This window comes from Cnephaeus nilssonii (genome assembly GCF_951640355.1).
Source record: "Cnephaeus nilssonii genome assembly, chromosome: 3".
Lineage (NCBI taxonomy): Eukaryota > Metazoa > Chordata > Mammalia > Chiroptera > Vespertilionidae > Cnephaeus > Cnephaeus nilssonii.
In genome coordinates this window covers 98,134,675-98,152,365 of record NC_137074.1, presented here as the reverse complement: position 1 = coordinate 98,152,365, position 17,691 = coordinate 98,134,675, and the positions used below count along the sequence as shown (strand labels likewise).

Sequence of the window (17,691 nt, the reverse complement as noted above, 5' to 3'; positions counted from 1 at the left end):
ATAAAAGAATTGTATATTATAAAGCACTAGTAGTAGTGAACATTTACTGAGTGCTCAGCACATGGAAAAATCTCATTCAGTCATCACAGCAATATTATTAGCTTAGTACTGCTATGTTTTATAGGTAAATAAACCAAGGTGTGACGCGGGTAAGATATTTGCCAGCATTTGGATAATACCAATTTCAATTCAGTGTTCTTGTTCACAAAGAATCTGTATTAACTGACAATGATGTAACTTATCATTCTTAAAAAGGCCCATGCACACATGGCTACAAAATATTACATTTAATTTTTGAGGTGTTATTACTTGCTTCCATTCCACATAAGCCAATCCATGGCTTAAGAATCACATTAAAAAAAAAGATGGTGAAGTAATGCAATGAGATTCATATGTTAGGTCAACTTCTTAAGTAGTTGAATGTTGATTGTAAATAAGCCTAAAATCAGTCATTGTGTGCATTACTACTTAGACATGATTGAGCTAATGTATTTGGTTCATGGCAGTTGCTATTTTTTAGGTAATGTTTTAGCCATTATTCTCTTTAAAAACTTTCTGGAGCCGAAACCGGTTTGGCTCAGTGGATAGAGCGTCGGCCTGCGGACTGAAGGGTCCCAGGTTCGATTCCGGTCAAGGGCATGTACCTTGGTTGCGGGCACATCCCCAGTGGGGGGGTGTGCAGGAGGCGGCTGATTGATGTTTCTCTCTCATCGATGTTTCTAGCTCTCTATCCCTCTCCCTTCCTCTCTGTAAAAAGTCAATAAAATATATTTAAAAAAAATAAAAATAAAAACTTTCTGGATTGTACTAACATTTTCAATTCTTTAAAAAAAATCCTCAGTATACTATATAGTAAAAAAAGTTTGTCTACAATCGTAACTAGGGTCATTGAATCTCAATTTAACTTTATAAATAAACTAAAGGCCTGGTGCATGGATTTGTGCACTGGTGGGGTCCCTCAGCCTGGCCTGCACCCTCTCACAATCCGGGACCCCTGGGGGGGTGTTGGACTGCCAGTTCAGCCCGAATCTGTGCACTGGGTCTCTAGTATCCATATAAGATCTTTGGTTAATCTCTTCCCTCCCTCCTCCCTCCCCCCTTCCCTCTGAGATTCATGAGTGTGTTCCATGTTCCATCTGTCCCCTGATGGTCATTGCGTGTCATAGCTACTGGTCAAACAGTTGAATGGTCACTTAGGCTTTTATATATATAGATATTTCAGGTTAGAGGAAAATACACTGAGTGGCCAGATTATTATGATCTCTGAACTCATAATAATCTGGCCACTCAATATATATATATTAGAGATCTGGTGCATGAATTCGTGCATGGATGGGGTCCGGCCAGCCTGACCAGGGGGAGGGGACATGGGCAGTTGGCTGGCCTGCCTGCTGGTCAAGGGGGCAATTTGCATATTAGCTTTTTATTATATAGGATATACACTGAGTGGCCAGATTATTATGCATTCAGAGATCATAATAACCTGGCCACTCAGTGTACATCAAGAGTTCTAAGAAAATTTATCAAAAGCTAAATGTTTAGCAAAGCTTAGCACACATGGGTTAAATCCTAGTGCTGGTAGGAATGGTGTTTTGACAATGACACTGGAACCTTTGACATCTGCAGTTACTGAGATTAATGCTACTGTAGCATTTTCAGAATATATTCTTTAGGAAATAGAAGGTCTATATGTTTCCACTCCATTAGGAGTTTACCTAAGTAGAATGACATTTTCTAGAAATCCATTCATAATCTCCACCCAATAAATGCGGATGGTTTTTATAAAATTAAACATTGTAAATCAATTGAGTTTTAAGATTGTTTTGTTTCATCATCTTTTGTAAAGCCATCTTTTGTAAAGCCAAATGCAGTATATCAATATATTATAAATATGGCAATAAGAAGCTCAATTTCAAAGATACCTTCCTGGAATAGAGAGTGCTTTTGTCATTATAAGGCAGATCTGCATAACCCATGAAAACTTCTGATTTGGTGGGAAATCACTCTTTAAAAATGATTTCAACCATGGTAAGATGTAGCAAATTGATTTGGAACAGTATTGGATGAATGTCCAGGTTAATACATTGGCTCCTCACTGAAGTGTTGAAAAATGAATTTATAAAGTGGGAAATTAATTATTTATTCAGGAGGAAAAGCACCTAAAAATTTACTGGAGACCTTTCAGATTTACAGTTTCAAAATCTCCCTTAGATGTTATACAGCTATTTCCATGCATCCATCCCTGATTTTGCTTGCTTTTGGTTACTGGTTCTAACTTACCTAAAGCAACACTGCCCTCCCGGTGGATGCTGGTGTCTCCTGGGAGCACCTGTGCAGGTAAGGTCAATGTCTCCGTGCATTTGATGTAGGCATCCACAAAATGAAGTATTATAAAAAGCAATTAAAGCTTAGCTAATTAAGGTACTGAATAAAATAGGGTGGTGAAGGAAAAAAAAAAAAAAGGGAAACTGTGTTCCACTTTTAACATTTTCAGCAATTTCTGTTAGGCTACAGAAATAAAGGCCTGAAGTACAATTGTGAAATTCTGAGGAAAAAAACAAAAAACTTTTATAAATCTGTTTTAATTACCTTTTCCTGAAGTAATAACCTGCTCACCCTGGAAAAGGAAAATTTAAATATCTTGATTAATGTTATATAATAGATAAAATATTTACTTTTAAGATCAATATCTATGCATTACTAGTTGACTGTAAAAATATTTTTTATTGACTTTTAGAGAGAGAATAAGGGAGAGGGAGAGAAAGTGAGAAAAGTCATTGTGAGAGCATAACATCGATCAGCTTCCTCCTGCACTCCCCCTACCAGGGATCAAGCCCACCACCCAGGCATGTGCCCTGACCTGGAATCAATCAGTTACCTTTTGGTGCATGGGATGATGTTTAACCAACTGATCCACACCAGCCAGGGCTACCAGTTGGACTTTGGTTTAAGTGATTTATAGAACTAAGTACTTTTTGGCAATGTGAATAAATTATATAGAAAATTAAGAATAAATTCCAAGTACTATATGAGCTATTTTTTAAATAAAAGCTTTTAAATGTTAACTTTTGGAGGGTTCTCCAGCAAGGCATTTGATAACCTTTGCTTTTGATAGTAGACACAAGACCTATCAAGGACAAACCCTTGTAATGAACATTAATTTAAAATATGTATCTTTAAAAATTTGCTCTTTTAAGTGAAATAAGTTAGACAGAAAAAAGACAAATACTGTACTATCTCACATATATGTGCAATATTAAAAAAAAAACTCATAGAAAAATGATCAGACCACTTGTGGTTATTAGCTTTGGGGATGGTGGGGGCGGAAGGGCTTGGCGAGGGGGGATTGGAGGAGTAAGGTGGTCAAAGGTACATCCACTTATAAGATCAGTAAGTTTTTTTGTTCTCTATTTGTTTTCTTCTCTTTATCTGTAAAATGGGCGTTTGGAACAAGAGGATTTCTGGTAGCTCAACCTTCTTTCTGTCTGTTGTGCCCAGAAGACTGGGCAATAGGGATGCTCCTAGATGCATATAACACAACTGAAACTTTTGGAATCAAAGCTGCCTATTGGATAAGACACATCTTTTATATTTGTCAATTCCCTTTCATAGCATTGACCCTTTAGTTTTTTACATTAAAAAGCCATGTAGAAAATTTGTAATAAGTAAGTAGTAATTCTAGGCCTCAATTTTGATGTCGTTTCTAATTTAAACTTATTTTTAACATGGCACTGCCATGCTTCCAGAAGGAATGAGAATCTTATAAACTTTCTAGGCCATTGCAAAATTAGATAATCTGCTGAGAGAGTTTCGGTAAGGTTCACATGAATAAAGTAGTCTTTGTGTTTTCCAAACTATAGCTTTCTCACCATATCTGATCATATAATAGGGCCTCTAGGGGTGAACAAAAAGGTGTCTCACAGCCGTTTTCCATTCTCCCTCCCTCAAAAGGAAAGTACACTGGAATGTAGTCATCAAGAAACATTCAAGAATGGAAAAGTTGTAAGGACAGACTTGATGGAGTGATTGATTAGTTTCATTTTATCACAAATTACGTTAGCTCAGTCATTTGTAACAGCACCGAGAAAAAAAAAAAATCATGCAGAGCATTTTGAGTAGGATTGATTTTGGTAAAATAAAAAGTGGTAACAACTTTCAAACGTAAGGGGAAAATTTTGGAAAGTATGTTTGTGATCGCTTGTAGGAGGGAAAATAAGATATACTGAATGTTTACTGTATGTATATATGGTGATCTGTATATATGATTCCTTTTCATCATCCAAAAAAACTGGTGAGACATTAGTGTTAAGGTTTGTATCCGATAAAAGTGAGGCATAATATTTGCTAATGAATAACCCACATCCAGTATTCCTACCACACTGCCTTCTTTTTATTCTGACGGGTCAAGCAGCCTACATTTTTCGTATTGCTCTGTGTGCCTCTCACCTGGGGGGAGTGGGGGGAGTGATAACTTAGGGAGCTATCTGGTCACATTCAGAATGAGTGCCATAGAGAATCTTCCTGGCTTAATTTTGCTAGGAGATTTTTTTTTGGAAAATATTTTGTTAAAACATACATAGTTATGATGAACTAATTCACAGTATTTATATGCATTTTTAGAAAAAGAAAAACTGACACCATAGAGATATTTTGCTGGGGGAGGGGGTTGTATTGCACACTGTCTCTAATTGGCCAAGAATTTCTTCTGCCCTTGAAAAAATTCAGATATGGTTATCTAGTATGTGAATCAAAAGTAAATCTTAGTTGAAAGAAATACTGCATTCTACTGAATAATGAGACAGAAAGAGTTTACTTTGAAATGAATTATATGACATTAACAAGTGTGTTCTTCTAGGTGCTTTATCCTCCTTTATTTAATTACTAGAGGCCCAGTGCATGAAATTCGTGCAAGGGACTTGGCCTTCGCAGCTGCTGTGGCTTGCCTCAGCCCTCACAGCCCCGGCTTCATCTGGAAAGTCGTCTGGAAGGTCCTTTGGCTGTCCGGTCTAATTAGCATATTATGCTTTTATTATTATAGATGTAATTGAAATGACTTTCTGAAAACAAGTTTCTGTACCACTCACTGCTGATGGGAGGTTATTGCCTAATACAACTACATTCACAAATGATGATTTTAAACTTCACCTTCAAATCTTTAAAATTTGAAGAGCTAACATACTATTCAATTTGTTTTTTCATTAAATATTTTACCAAAAATCATTGTTTGGGAGAGAAGCAGAAGTAATCTATTATGTAAACTTGGGTACTCAGAACATTAGTGGAAGATGCATCTGCATGCAGCTGAGGAATTTCATATTTCTGTAGGATGCTTACATCTCATCAGTCCAAGTGCATGGCATGCTCAAGGTGCAGCTTCTTAGACCCTACCTCTTGTAACTTCCAATGCCTCTGGTTGGTTGTGGAGACCAAGAATCCGAATTTAAAGTAACATTCCAAGTGATTCTAAGACATGTAGTCTGAGGGTCATATTTTTACAAAGAAGGAAGATATTTTCTGGCTACATTATGACAGGAGGCATTCATGTGACTAATTTTATGGAAATTAACTTAGAAGAGGGTTTAGGAATTAGCATAATGGTAATGTGCATTCTTTACTTACTCTTCCATCCATTTTTTTTAAAAATGCGTGCCACATTTTGGATTAAAGGTCTTGAGTTCTAATTCTGCTTCACCTAGCTATTCAGTTATGGACAAGTTACTTTACTATTTTATAGCTTAGTTTCTTGGACAGTAAAAATAAACATTTGGATGCTCACCTTTAGAACTGTGTGACTGATTTCCATTGTCTTTTTATAAAATAGCTAAGGGCACTTGAATAAAAACAGGGCAGTTTAAAATTAAAACTGGACCATCTAATGTCCCATTTAAGAATTGAAATATAAAAAGAGGTCTATACTGTCATCCGGGAGAAAGGATATAATTGCAGATAGTAATTTTCATACCTTGCTTAGCCTATGTGTTCATACAGGAATCATGAACATTTCTCATTACACAAACAATATTAAGATTGCTGTCAAAGATTTTTAAAAATATATATTTTATTGATTTTTTACAGAGAGGAAGGGAGAGGGATAGAGAGTTAGAAACATTGATGAGAGAGAAACATCTATCAGCTGCCTCCTGCACACCCCCTACTGGGGATATGCCCAAAATTAAGGTACATGCCCTTGACCGGAATTGAGCCTGGGACCCTTCAGTCCGCAGGCTGACGCTCTATCCACTGAGCAAAACCGTTTAGGGCTCAAAGTTGGTTTTTTTTCTTTTTTCTTTTTCATCTGGAATTTGGAGAAAACAGTTTTGTGGTCTTATAAGAGAGATATAAATTTAAAAACTGAAGTTATTAATGTAAAGTTATAAACAGGTACTCTACAGCAAGACTTGCAAACTTTTTCTGTAAAGGATTAGATAGTAGATATTACAAGCATTTTAGGCCACATAGGGTCTCTTTATTTTTCCATTTTCTTCCTCCCTTTCTTGTTCCTCAGTCTTCTAACATTTAAAAAATGTAAAAACATTCTTAGCTCAGGGCAAAACAAAAACTGGTCAGAGCAGTGCTTCTCAGACTATGCCAAGCACATGCATTCTTCAGGGGATCTTGTCAAAATGCTGATTCTGATTCTGCAGCTCTGGGGCTGGCCCTGCATCCTGTATTTCAAAATATGCCTTTGGGTATCCAAGCTCTTGAGGGTAGTTAAATTGTTTCAGGGCACTTCATGTGATGGACAGCCCCCTCTACTGTTGTGATTTGAATTCCCAATGAGTTTGGTTGAAAATTCAGCTGTCTTTTTTGTTTGTTTGTTTAACCAAATGATGGGGTTGTTTTGGTCCAATAATGTAGTAGTTTAATAGTTTAGTGGTCCTTCATATGGCCCAGAACCTCTTTGGAAATTTGATGAAAGCTACCGTGCCCCTCACCACTTCTTCATGTGGCTCACACATGAATACACATTTTTAGACATAATGTCAAAGAATTCAAGGACCTACCTAAGGCCTATCCATTCTAAGGGTCACTGCTCTGCTATAGTTGTGTAATGTCTAATTTTCCTATTTTATTTCATTTATCTTTATTGCTAAAAGTAATACAAATGCACCCTTTTTCCCCCCTTTTGACTCCTTCTAGCTCGCCTCCTTCTTCCACCCCAGGCCTTCCCCACACTATTGTCTGTGTTCATGGGTTATGCAAATATTCATACAAGTTCTTTGGTTAATCTCTTCCCACCCACCCACCTTCCCCCTGAGATGTCTGATTTTAAAGGAGCTCAGAATTAATCCCCTCATTTTGAATAACATCAAAACTTTTATATTATAGCTTTACTTTGCTCATCTATCATCTATCTATCTATCTATCTATCTATCTATCTATCTATCTATCAACAATAATCTGGCTAGTAAGACCTTTCAACTTCAGTTTATGCCCTATTAGCTACTGCTGGCCTTATGATTAAATCTAAAACCTAAAATTATAAATGAGGAAAATAACCTAACTGTTGGTTAGAGTGAACAGAGATTGTTACAAGGCCTTGTATTAAATTTGTTCACAGTGCTTCTACTCATAACTTTTTAAAGACTTCTTTATTGAGATATAATTCATATACCACATAGCCCAGCCATTTAAAGTATGCAATATAATACTTTTTAACTTCATAGCACTGTGCAACCATTACCATAATCTATTTTAGAATATTTTCATCACCCTGAGAAGATTCCCCAGTCTCTCTTCATCCCCGAACCACAAATTTACTTTCTGCTCTAAGGATTTTCCTTCTCTGGACATTTCATAAGAATGGAATCATATAATATGTGGCCTTTGTGACTAGCTTCTTTGACTTAACATGTTTTCTAGGTCCATCTATGTTGTAGTGTTTATTAGTACTTCATTCCCATTTATTGTTGAATGATATCCCATTATGTAGATATGCATCATTTATCTATTCATAAGTTGATGGACATTTGTTTTTTTCCACTTTTTTGTTATTATCAATAATGCTGCTATTGAACATTACATTGCATTCATGTACAAGTTTTTGTGTGGAGATAAATAAGGTTCATTTCTCTTGGATATATACCTAGCAGTGGTATTTCTGGGTTATACATTAATTCTAAAACACTTTGAGGAACTCCAGATTATTTTCAAAAGTGGCTGCAAACATTTTATATTCCCACTAGCAATGTATGAGACTTTCAATTTTTCCACATCCTTGACAATATTTATTTTACATTTTTTTCATGATTGCCATCCTAAGAGTTATAAAGTATATCACATTGTGGTTTTGATTTGCATTTCTCTTATAGCTAATGATGTTGAGCATCTTTTGATGTGCTTATTGACCATTGGGTTAGCTTTTTAGGATAAATGTCTATTTACATCATTTGTCCAATTCTACATTTGGTTACTTGTATTTTTATTTAATTATATGAGGTTTTTAATGTAATCTAAATATAAGTCCCTTATCAGATATATGATTTATAAATATTTTTTTCTGATTCTATGGGTTGCCTTTTTATATTTTATGTGGTTTTTTTTCAAACACAAACATACTTAAATTTGATGAAGTCCAGTTTATCTGTTACTTTGTTTGCCACTTGTACTTTTGGTGTAATAACCACGAAGGTTTTCTCTAACTCAAGGTCATGAAAATTTGCTCCTATAATTTCTTCTAATTGTTTGATAGTTTTACATTTTACATTTAGATTGTAGATGTTTTTTTTGAAATTTTTATAATAGTAGAAATAAAGTTAATAGAAAATTACCTAAATGTGACAATACTAAAATAATTTATATATATTATAGATAAATAAGTAAAATTCTCTGAGTTGAATGTGCTAGATTCAGTTTGGCTATTTTGCCTATTTTTCTCTTATAAGTATACTAGAGGCTTGGTGCATGAATTTGTGCATGGGTGGGGTCCCTCGGCCTGGCCGGCCATTGGAGTCAGTTGGAGCCATCTTGCCCATTCCAGGGGGAGGGACCATGGGATATTGTGCAGACGGGGGGCGGGATAGCAGGAAGTTGGCTGGCTGCGGGAGGTTGGCTGTGGGAGCACACTGACCACCAGGGGCAGCTCCTGCATTGAGCGGCTGCCCCCTGGTGGTCAGTGTAGTCATAGTAACTGGGCGACGTGTCATAATGGTCGCTTAGGCTTTTATATATATAGACTATTTAAAATTTCATTTGATTAAGTATTAATAAACAGGGGGGCAAATGTAGATTTACAGTTGTGAGTATGCTAAACACTGAGTTTATTCTTGTATTTTTATAATTATTGTACTATTTTTCATATGAACAACTGAACCTACTTTTTCCAACCCCTGTACTTAAGGTCTTACCCAGGCCAAGTGTTTATTAAGGTAGGGAACTATTTGATATAGTAAATAACAGTCTGATAACATGGACGATTGACTTGCTTAGTTTTAAAAATAGGACAACGTTGACAGTCATGAGAATGAAGATGACTGCATATGGGAGGTCAGAGAACAAGGAGGCCATCTAAACAAGATGATTGCAGCCTACCATATGTCTATGACATGAAAAGCAACATAGAACTCTTGATGCATTTCAGGATTAGAGTCCATGGCTGCGTGTCCAGACATTTACATTTGGGAATATGCTACTATTTGCAAACTATGATTAGCCCTTTATATTTAAACTAGAGGTCCAGTGCACGAATTTCCCTAGCAGCTGCTGACCGGGAACTTCCTCCCTTCCCCCAGCCGGCGCACCCCCTGATTGAACTCTGGACAACTTCTGGTTGAGGGGACAATTTGCATACTATGGTTTCATTATATAGGATACTTTGAAATATTTTTTTTTTATTATTGCTTTTTAAAGTAATTCTTATTTTTTATAGACAGCAAATTAGTTTATTTGAGGATGTGCTTTAGGGCCTCAGTACTTACAATATGTGTCTTTCTATATTACTATGATACAGGATGTACCTGTCCATATTTAAATGCTTTTCGGTTCTTTAGTACTTTTTTTTGTATTTTAATTCTGACCTGTGTACTGTGAATTACTCTTTTGCTGTAGGTACCTAGCACTTGCAATGTTTAAGTTCCTTCTCAGATCTGATGAGATTACAAATGGTAATCAGCAACCTTTAAATGTTAAATCTCTTTAGAAAATAAAATGTTTATTTACTACCAAATTAAATTTCCTCTGTAAAAGTAAAATATTAAAATTTAATTAATATTGAATATAAATAAACACTATTGAGGAATAAATATTACTTCTGTGTATTGGGCATAAATGTGCTAATATTAGGTGATTAACCGGAAAATTTTATGAGCAAACTTTTAAAATCCCATATGTACATTATAATTGTCCTCAGATGTCATTATTTCTTCCAGCATCTCCTTTGGATTCATTTTGCATTTGCTGGTAGGACCTTTCCACACATAATGGCCATTGACACTTTATAAATTAAACATATTCAAAACAATATGTTATGTAAAATGTTCATTTAAAAATACCAACAGGACTTCCTCTTGATATGTCTTATTTTCCTTAGTAGCCCTACTTTCATTGCAGTCACAGGAAGTCATTGGTACCTATCGCTCTTCCTTACTGTATGGTGATATACCAAATTCTATCAAGCATTGTTTTGTAATATGCCTTATAGCTTTCTCTTTTTTATACTTTCAGCATTATTTCTCAAGGTCAGGTTTTTTTTGTTTCTTTGTTAGTTCTCTGGGGTATTTAAACAACTCTTAACTGTCTTTTTGCTTTTATTGCTGCCAATCTTTTACACTACAGACCCTGAGTGTCTTTCTAATACACAGGTAGTCAAGTACTGTTGCTTCAAAATCTGTTAGCCTTATAGACTAAAATTCACACTCCTTACTATTTAAAGACCTTTTGTCTCACGCTCCAAGACTACATTTTACCCTCACCTACCACATCAACTTTTCCCCTGATTATGAAATGTACTGTGCATGTGGCCTAATTTCTCTCTTCTTTTGCTTATGTTATTTCTTCAATCTGAATGCCTTTCTCCCATATTGACATATTTTTATTCTTTACAGCTCAATTTAAATGCCACTGTTTTGGGGAAGAGACTTCTTAATATGTTCTAGTTAGAGTTAACATTTTGCTTCTCCTTTTCTTCCTATAATGCATTTCTTGGACCTTTATGCAACACTTATTTCATTTTAACATAGTGATTTATGCTTAAGGTCCTCAGTCAGACATATCTGGATGTAAATCCTGCCTCTACTGCGTATTTCCTCTACATTCTTGGGCAATCAATTTAATTTCCTAAGCTTCTTCCTTATCTGTTACATTGAGCTAATATTTGTACCTAATGTGTGGGTCTCATTTTATGTTAAGTTTGATAACAGCACACCAGTATGATAAACGGCATCTATGTATGTGTTCTAGGTCCTTGGGCGCTTGGCTTTCTCCCCAGGGGATAGTAAGCACTTCGAGGACAGGAATTTGTTTTACTTGCACCCAGTCCAACCTGCTCTCTTTTGGTTTTGTTGGTCATGACTCATGGGACATTAACTATAACTTATTAGAATTAACATTAATTTATTTTAATATTGTCTCATTACACAAAGGAATGGGGATGACTTAGGAGATACATAAAGAACAAAAGAGTAAAAGGAATAAAATAGTAATAAGTGCATTTTGAATAAAGAGTTTCATTTCACTAATGTCAACCTGAATCGAACAAAAGCTATCACTAAGAAAATGTCAAAGCTTGTCTTTATTCTGTCGTGTGTTTAGGATCTCGTCTTCGTCAGGAAGACTTCCCCCCACGGATTGTGGAGCACCCCTCAGATGTCATTGTTTCCAAGGGCGAGCCCACCACACTGAACTGCAAGGCAGAGGGCCGGCCAACACCCACCATTGAGTGGTACAAGGATGGCGAGCGGGTGGAGACGGACAAGGATGACCCGCGCTCCCACAGGATGCTGCTGCCCAGCGGATCCTTGTTCTTCTTGCGCATTGTGCACGGTCGCAGAAGTAAACCCGATGAAGGAAGCTACGTTTGCGTTGCAAGAAACTACCTTGGTGAAGCAGTGAGTCGAAATGCATCTCTGGAAGTGGCATGTAAGTGAACACAATGAACCGCATAAATGGCATGCGCCTTTACTTTGATTTATTTGTAGTAAGCTTTGTTCCCATGGATGCTCAATACCTAAAGAATAAAACAATTAAACACTCTGTATATTTTACTTTATCTTCTCTGGAGAAAGCTAGTCAAAATAATACCATCCCAGGGTGTTGAAGTAAATGTATTTAGATTACAGCACCGTGGTGATTGTTAGTATATTACAGCAAGGTGGCGATGCTACTCATATTTAAAATTTGAGTTGTTAATGAGAGATATAATCAAGCATTAAAGTTGGCAGTGTTAAATGAAAAGTTTGTGTTTACCATGCCAGCAAATACAAGAGATGAATTCAATATTGTACCAATTTTTGTTACCTATTTATAACTAATATTTATATATAGATATATATATATAAATCTAACTTTTATCAGGCAATTCTGATAAAGGAATCATTACTCTAGGTATGCTTGGAAGAACACACCAACAATAATGAACTATACTTTATTTATTTATTTATTTAATAGAAAATTAATGATAGAAGATATCTTATTTCTGTAGAGACAGAATGTTCATACATCAGAGGGTCTAAGTCTTGGGAATCAGCAGTAACTAAGGATTTGCCCTGATTTTGACATTGAAAAATATATTTATTAAGCAGATAACCCAAATAACACTAGTAAATCACGATATCAATGCTTTGTAGCAATTTTTACATTAATTCCAAAACTTCGTGAATTATTTTCCAGAACAAAATAAAAAATATGATAGATTTTATTTTTCTGTTTTACAGCAAGGATTTGGTATGGTAATTTAAACAGTGTGATATATTTTTTTATATTTCTATTTTGAGGAAATATTTTATCTATAATTAATTGTGAAAAAGATGGAAACAGTTGAATCTTTAAAAAGTTTGTACTTTTCAACTTTCTGGTTGTACCATAGATAGAATTTAGGCCTGAGTCTTATTTATATGTCTTAAAGGGTAGTGCTAAATAATAGCTCATGGTATTTTTAGTTACATTCTAAATTTATTATACTAGATTATAAAACTTATGTATTTGTGTACTAAAATTCTCAACAATATGTCACTACCTTTTATTACCTTTAGACATGAAAACATCTTTTAGTAAGCAAAATCATACTATTTCTTATTCAGCTACCCCGATGACAGTTTTTGTTATCAAGTGTCCAGTCTTTTGATTTATAGTTCATACCAGGAAATCTGGAACCCACAGATGCTTGAAATATGTATGTCCAATAGGAACAGATTAGAAGAATCCTAAACCCGAATTTGTTTTGTGAAAAACCTCAATATATGAGCATTAGAATCTTAGCTAGCAATGACATTTTGCCTGAAAAACATGTAATTTGCTTTTTATAAATAATTTTAAAAAGCAGTTAAATTAAATTTAGTGAGATTTGAAACATACACAAAACCTTAAGAATGTAAATATCCCTAACTTCCCTTTTTTTTGAAATATCTTATTTCTGGAACTTTTCAAAAATATTGAAATAATTCAATGTCAAATCCTATTGATCTTTTTTCTACCAGGACCCTTTATAGTAAATATAACAGGCATTATTCTCCCTTTTATAGATAAAATGAAATAACTAACCGAGATTTCAACAGGTTAATGGGGAATTCAAGTTCAGATCCAGGTTATTTTAACTTTCAGTTTTAGAAAATTGTGCCATATTTGGTAAAACTAAAATAAAATCTGGACTATTTTATACAAATAAAAATTATGAATTTTGAGTTTTTTAATTTTATCTACTTAACAGCAAATAACTATTTTTATTGATGTTTAGAAAGAGAGAAAGGGAGAGAGAGAGAAAGAAATATTGATGTGAGAGCAAAACCTTAATCAGCTGCCACCTGCACCCCCCTACCAGGGATTGAGCTCCCCAACCCAGGCCTGTGCCCTGACTGCAAATCAAACCAGCAACCTTTCGATGCTTGGGACGATGCCCAGCCAACTGAGCCACAGCAGCCCAGGCAGCAAATAACTATTTTTAAGCTTAACTAACCTTTCTTCTCAATATTAAAATTTATCAAAATTGGCCAGCCATTTTATTGTTGGACAGATATAAGGTTATAATTTCTTTTTCGAAGCCTTAGTTCTATTAAAATTGCTCTCAGTAAACATGCATCTTGTATTTTTATTTAGTAACCTGAAGGATTGCTTTCTTTCCTAATCCCATCATTAATAATGAATCAAACTGTTTTAAGAGGAAAATTTAAAATAATGACTTTTTTCCTGTAATATGACAGTAGCTTTTTAAAAAAATTTAAATCAATGAGCTTTGAGAAATGCTAAAAATATTTCTGAACTAGAGAGGAAAACACAAGTCCTCAAAATTGAATTTAGCTAGTGAATAAAATTCTTTCTTCTAATGCCATGTCAACAGTTCATGCCATTTGAGGCAATACAAGATCAAACAGTATTCATTTATTTGCATCTTTTTCACATTAGCTCATAAGTATTCTGTCTTTCCTTGTGTTTCATAAAAAGTATTAATATGGAAACTAGGGTCAAAACATTGAGATTTTTCAATAATATTGTAATCATTGTATTTTTATAAAATGGTATAAATATGTGTTCCTCTACCATATTATAAAAATACTTGATCTTCATATTTATGAATGCTTAACATAAATGCTCAATTATAGAACATCATTTCTTTTATATACATTAAAGCAGTGGTCGGCAAACTCATTAGTCAACAGAGCCAAATATCAACAGTACAACGATTGAAATTTCTTTTGAGAGCCAAATTTTTTTAAACTTAAACTTCTTCTAACGCCACTTCTTCAAAATAGACTCGCCCAGGCCGTGGTATTTTGTGGAAGAGCCACACTCAAGGGGCCAAAGAGCCGCATGTGGCTCATGAGCCGCAGTTTGCCGAGCACGGCATTAAAGGAATGAATGGAAACCTAAAAACATTGTGTATTTGGAGAAATGCAGGTGGTTTGATGTGAGGTGGGTGGGCAGCATATGTTTGAAAGGTAGGCAAGTGCTGATTCATAAAATCTAGTCATTTTTGTTCTGTAAAATGAGAGACTTTGAAATGAAGGAGAAATAAAGATTGGTTTAAAGCAATGATGATTGAAATCAGAGAAGAATTATGAAGCTGCCAAATAACTCAGAAGAGAGTATATGTTAGATTTTAAACTGAAAGTAGCAGTGAAGATTAAAAGAAGCAAATAGTTTAAATCACATTAAGAAATTATAAATCTTATCACTTTATGGTCAATTTGTGAGATGAAATATATGTTTGGCAGATTTACTGTATATATTGCTACCATCTCTAGGAATGGCAGCTGTAGGACAAATACCTAGTAGGAACCAGAGACTGAAGTTACTTTGGCTGTATTGTTTGCCAGAACAATGAGATATGAAGGTGAAAATACCTCATGTTCTATATTTTTAAAAAGCTTCTGGAATTGAGAAGAAAGGTCTTCCCCAGATAGAGGTCAAAGCCATGGGAGTAGATAGAAGTAGACATGATTGCCCAGGCAGGCTGTGTGCCCAGTGGTTAATAAGGGCCAAGACCACTCCCACTGCCTGGAATCCCGATGTTTAATGGTGGGCAAAGGAAAGAAGTGCCGGTGCAGGAGGCTCAGAAGAGGTTTCAGAGTTTAGGGGATGTCATCAGTGAAGTGACAAGAAAAATAAGACGATAATTTTCAGAATGAGAAGTCGTTGGCGCTGTACTAGTAAATGCTGCCTGTTGGTCAAGTAAAAGGTGTCTCTGGGCTCTAGAAAAATGAGCAGGTGGTGGAGTTGGAGTGCTAAATGCTCCCTGTTCTTCCGAGAAATTAGCTCTGGAGTGTGTGAGGGAACAGGAGCCGGTCATTTTTGTTGTGGAGATTTGTGCTGTGCATTGTAGGGTATTTAGCAGCATCTCTGGTGTTTGCTCAGGACCCTCCCACCCCACTGTGACAACCAAAATTGTCTCCAGACGCTGCCAAATCCCTGGGCAGGAGGGTAAGGGGACTTGAATTCAGTTAAGAATTAGAGATTTAAAGGCATCTGGCTTGTCAAAACTATATAGATAAGTGGGAAATAAACTTGTTGCAACTTTTATTGTGAAATGATTAATGGTAAAATTATGATTTTTTTTTACACTCTTTGCGTCACCTTGGTTTTCATTCTTAATTTAAATCTTAGTTTCTGCTGTCTTGGCTGGTTGTATAGAAGTCCCCCTGTTCCTCAAAAAATTAAAAACAGAGCTTCCATTTGACCCAGTAATCCCACTTCTAGGAATATATCCCAAGAAATCAGAAACACCAATCAGAAAGGACATATGCACCCCTATGTTCATAGCAACACAATTTACCATAGCTAAGATTTGGAAACAGCCCAAGTGCCCATCAGCAGATGAGTGGATTAAAAAACGGTGGTACATCTACACCATGGAATACTATGCTGCTGTAAAAAGGAAGGGACTCTTACCATTTGCAACAGCATGGATGGACCTGGAGAGCATTATGCTAAGCGAAATAAGGCAGTCAGAGAAAGATAAATACCACATGATCTAATCATTTGTGGAATATAATGAACAACATAAACTGATGAACAGAAACAGATCCAGAGACAGAAGCATCAATAGACTGTACAACCTCAGAGGGAAGGCAGGGGACGGGGGGTAAGAGATCAACCAAAGGACTTGTATGCATGCATAGGAGCAAAACCCATGGACACAGACAGTCGCGGGGGTAGGGGTGGTGGTGAGGGTATGTGCTGAAAGGTGGGAGTGGCCGGAGAGAGGCCAATGGGGGAAAAAAGGAGACATATGTAATACTTTAAAACAATACAGAATTTAAATTAAAAAAAAAAAGTCCCCCTGTTCTTTACCGTACTGTATTCTCATCCTTGTTTTTCTTTAGTAAATACTTCAATTTTATGTAAGGGAACAAGATAGTGGAGGAAAAAAAAAATATACAGACCCAATCATTGTAATGTAGATTTGAATCACTTACCTCATATTTGCTTTCCCTCTTTGGTTTTACTTTAGGTGGGGGGGGGGGGGGGGGGGGGCAGGGTCGGGTTGAGGGGAGGCGGGAAGCAATCCAGAAAGTACTCTTCAATAACTTGATCTGAAGGAAGGTCTTCTGGCAAACGTTTTACATTATTTAAAGAACAGAATCGCAGGGTCCATAGTAAGGCGTAAGGCACTGAAGAAGTTAATGCAGTTTTCCAATGGGATCACCCAGAGGGCCCAAGCTTGGCTAGTGCGGATAGGATTCCAGCTTGAACACCAATGCGCCTGTGTTTGGAGCAGAGGGGGCACCCGGGTCCGCACACAGATTGCGGCTGCCTGTGCTGCAGCCCGAGTGAGTCAGGGGCAGCCCCCAGAGATAGCAGCTGTAGCCCCAGGTGGTAAATATATGACAGCAGCTTGATCTATCGACCAGGGTAAAAGGGAGTTCTGGCCTAAATGAAAATTCATGAAAAATTGATGAAGTCCCAGATTATTTTTTCCGTCTTCTTTCCTCAGCACTCTTCAGAGAGAAGAGATTAAGGTGCTGCCTGCTTAGTGGTAAGGAGGTTGTGGTGCTGTGGTTCAAAGTTCAGGGGTCACATAGAAAATGATCTTTTCTTTTTCTG

At 36.1% G+C, this 17,691-nt stretch overlaps 1 protein-coding gene across 1 annotated transcript in view; it reads left to right on the top strand.

The window, feature by feature from the left end:
• Positions 1-17,691, top strand: part of ROBO2 (roundabout guidance receptor 2) — a gene marked incomplete at its 3' end in the record, with an annotated part of 701,349 nt that overhangs the window by 59,394 nt on the left and 624,264 nt on the right. Inside the window, exon 2 of the mRNA XM_079766360.1 lies at positions 11,749-12,075. Within this exon, the coding sequence (XP_079622486.1) occupies positions 11,749-12,075 (327 nt within the window). The remainder of the gene's footprint in view (positions 1-11,748; positions 12,076-17,691) is intronic.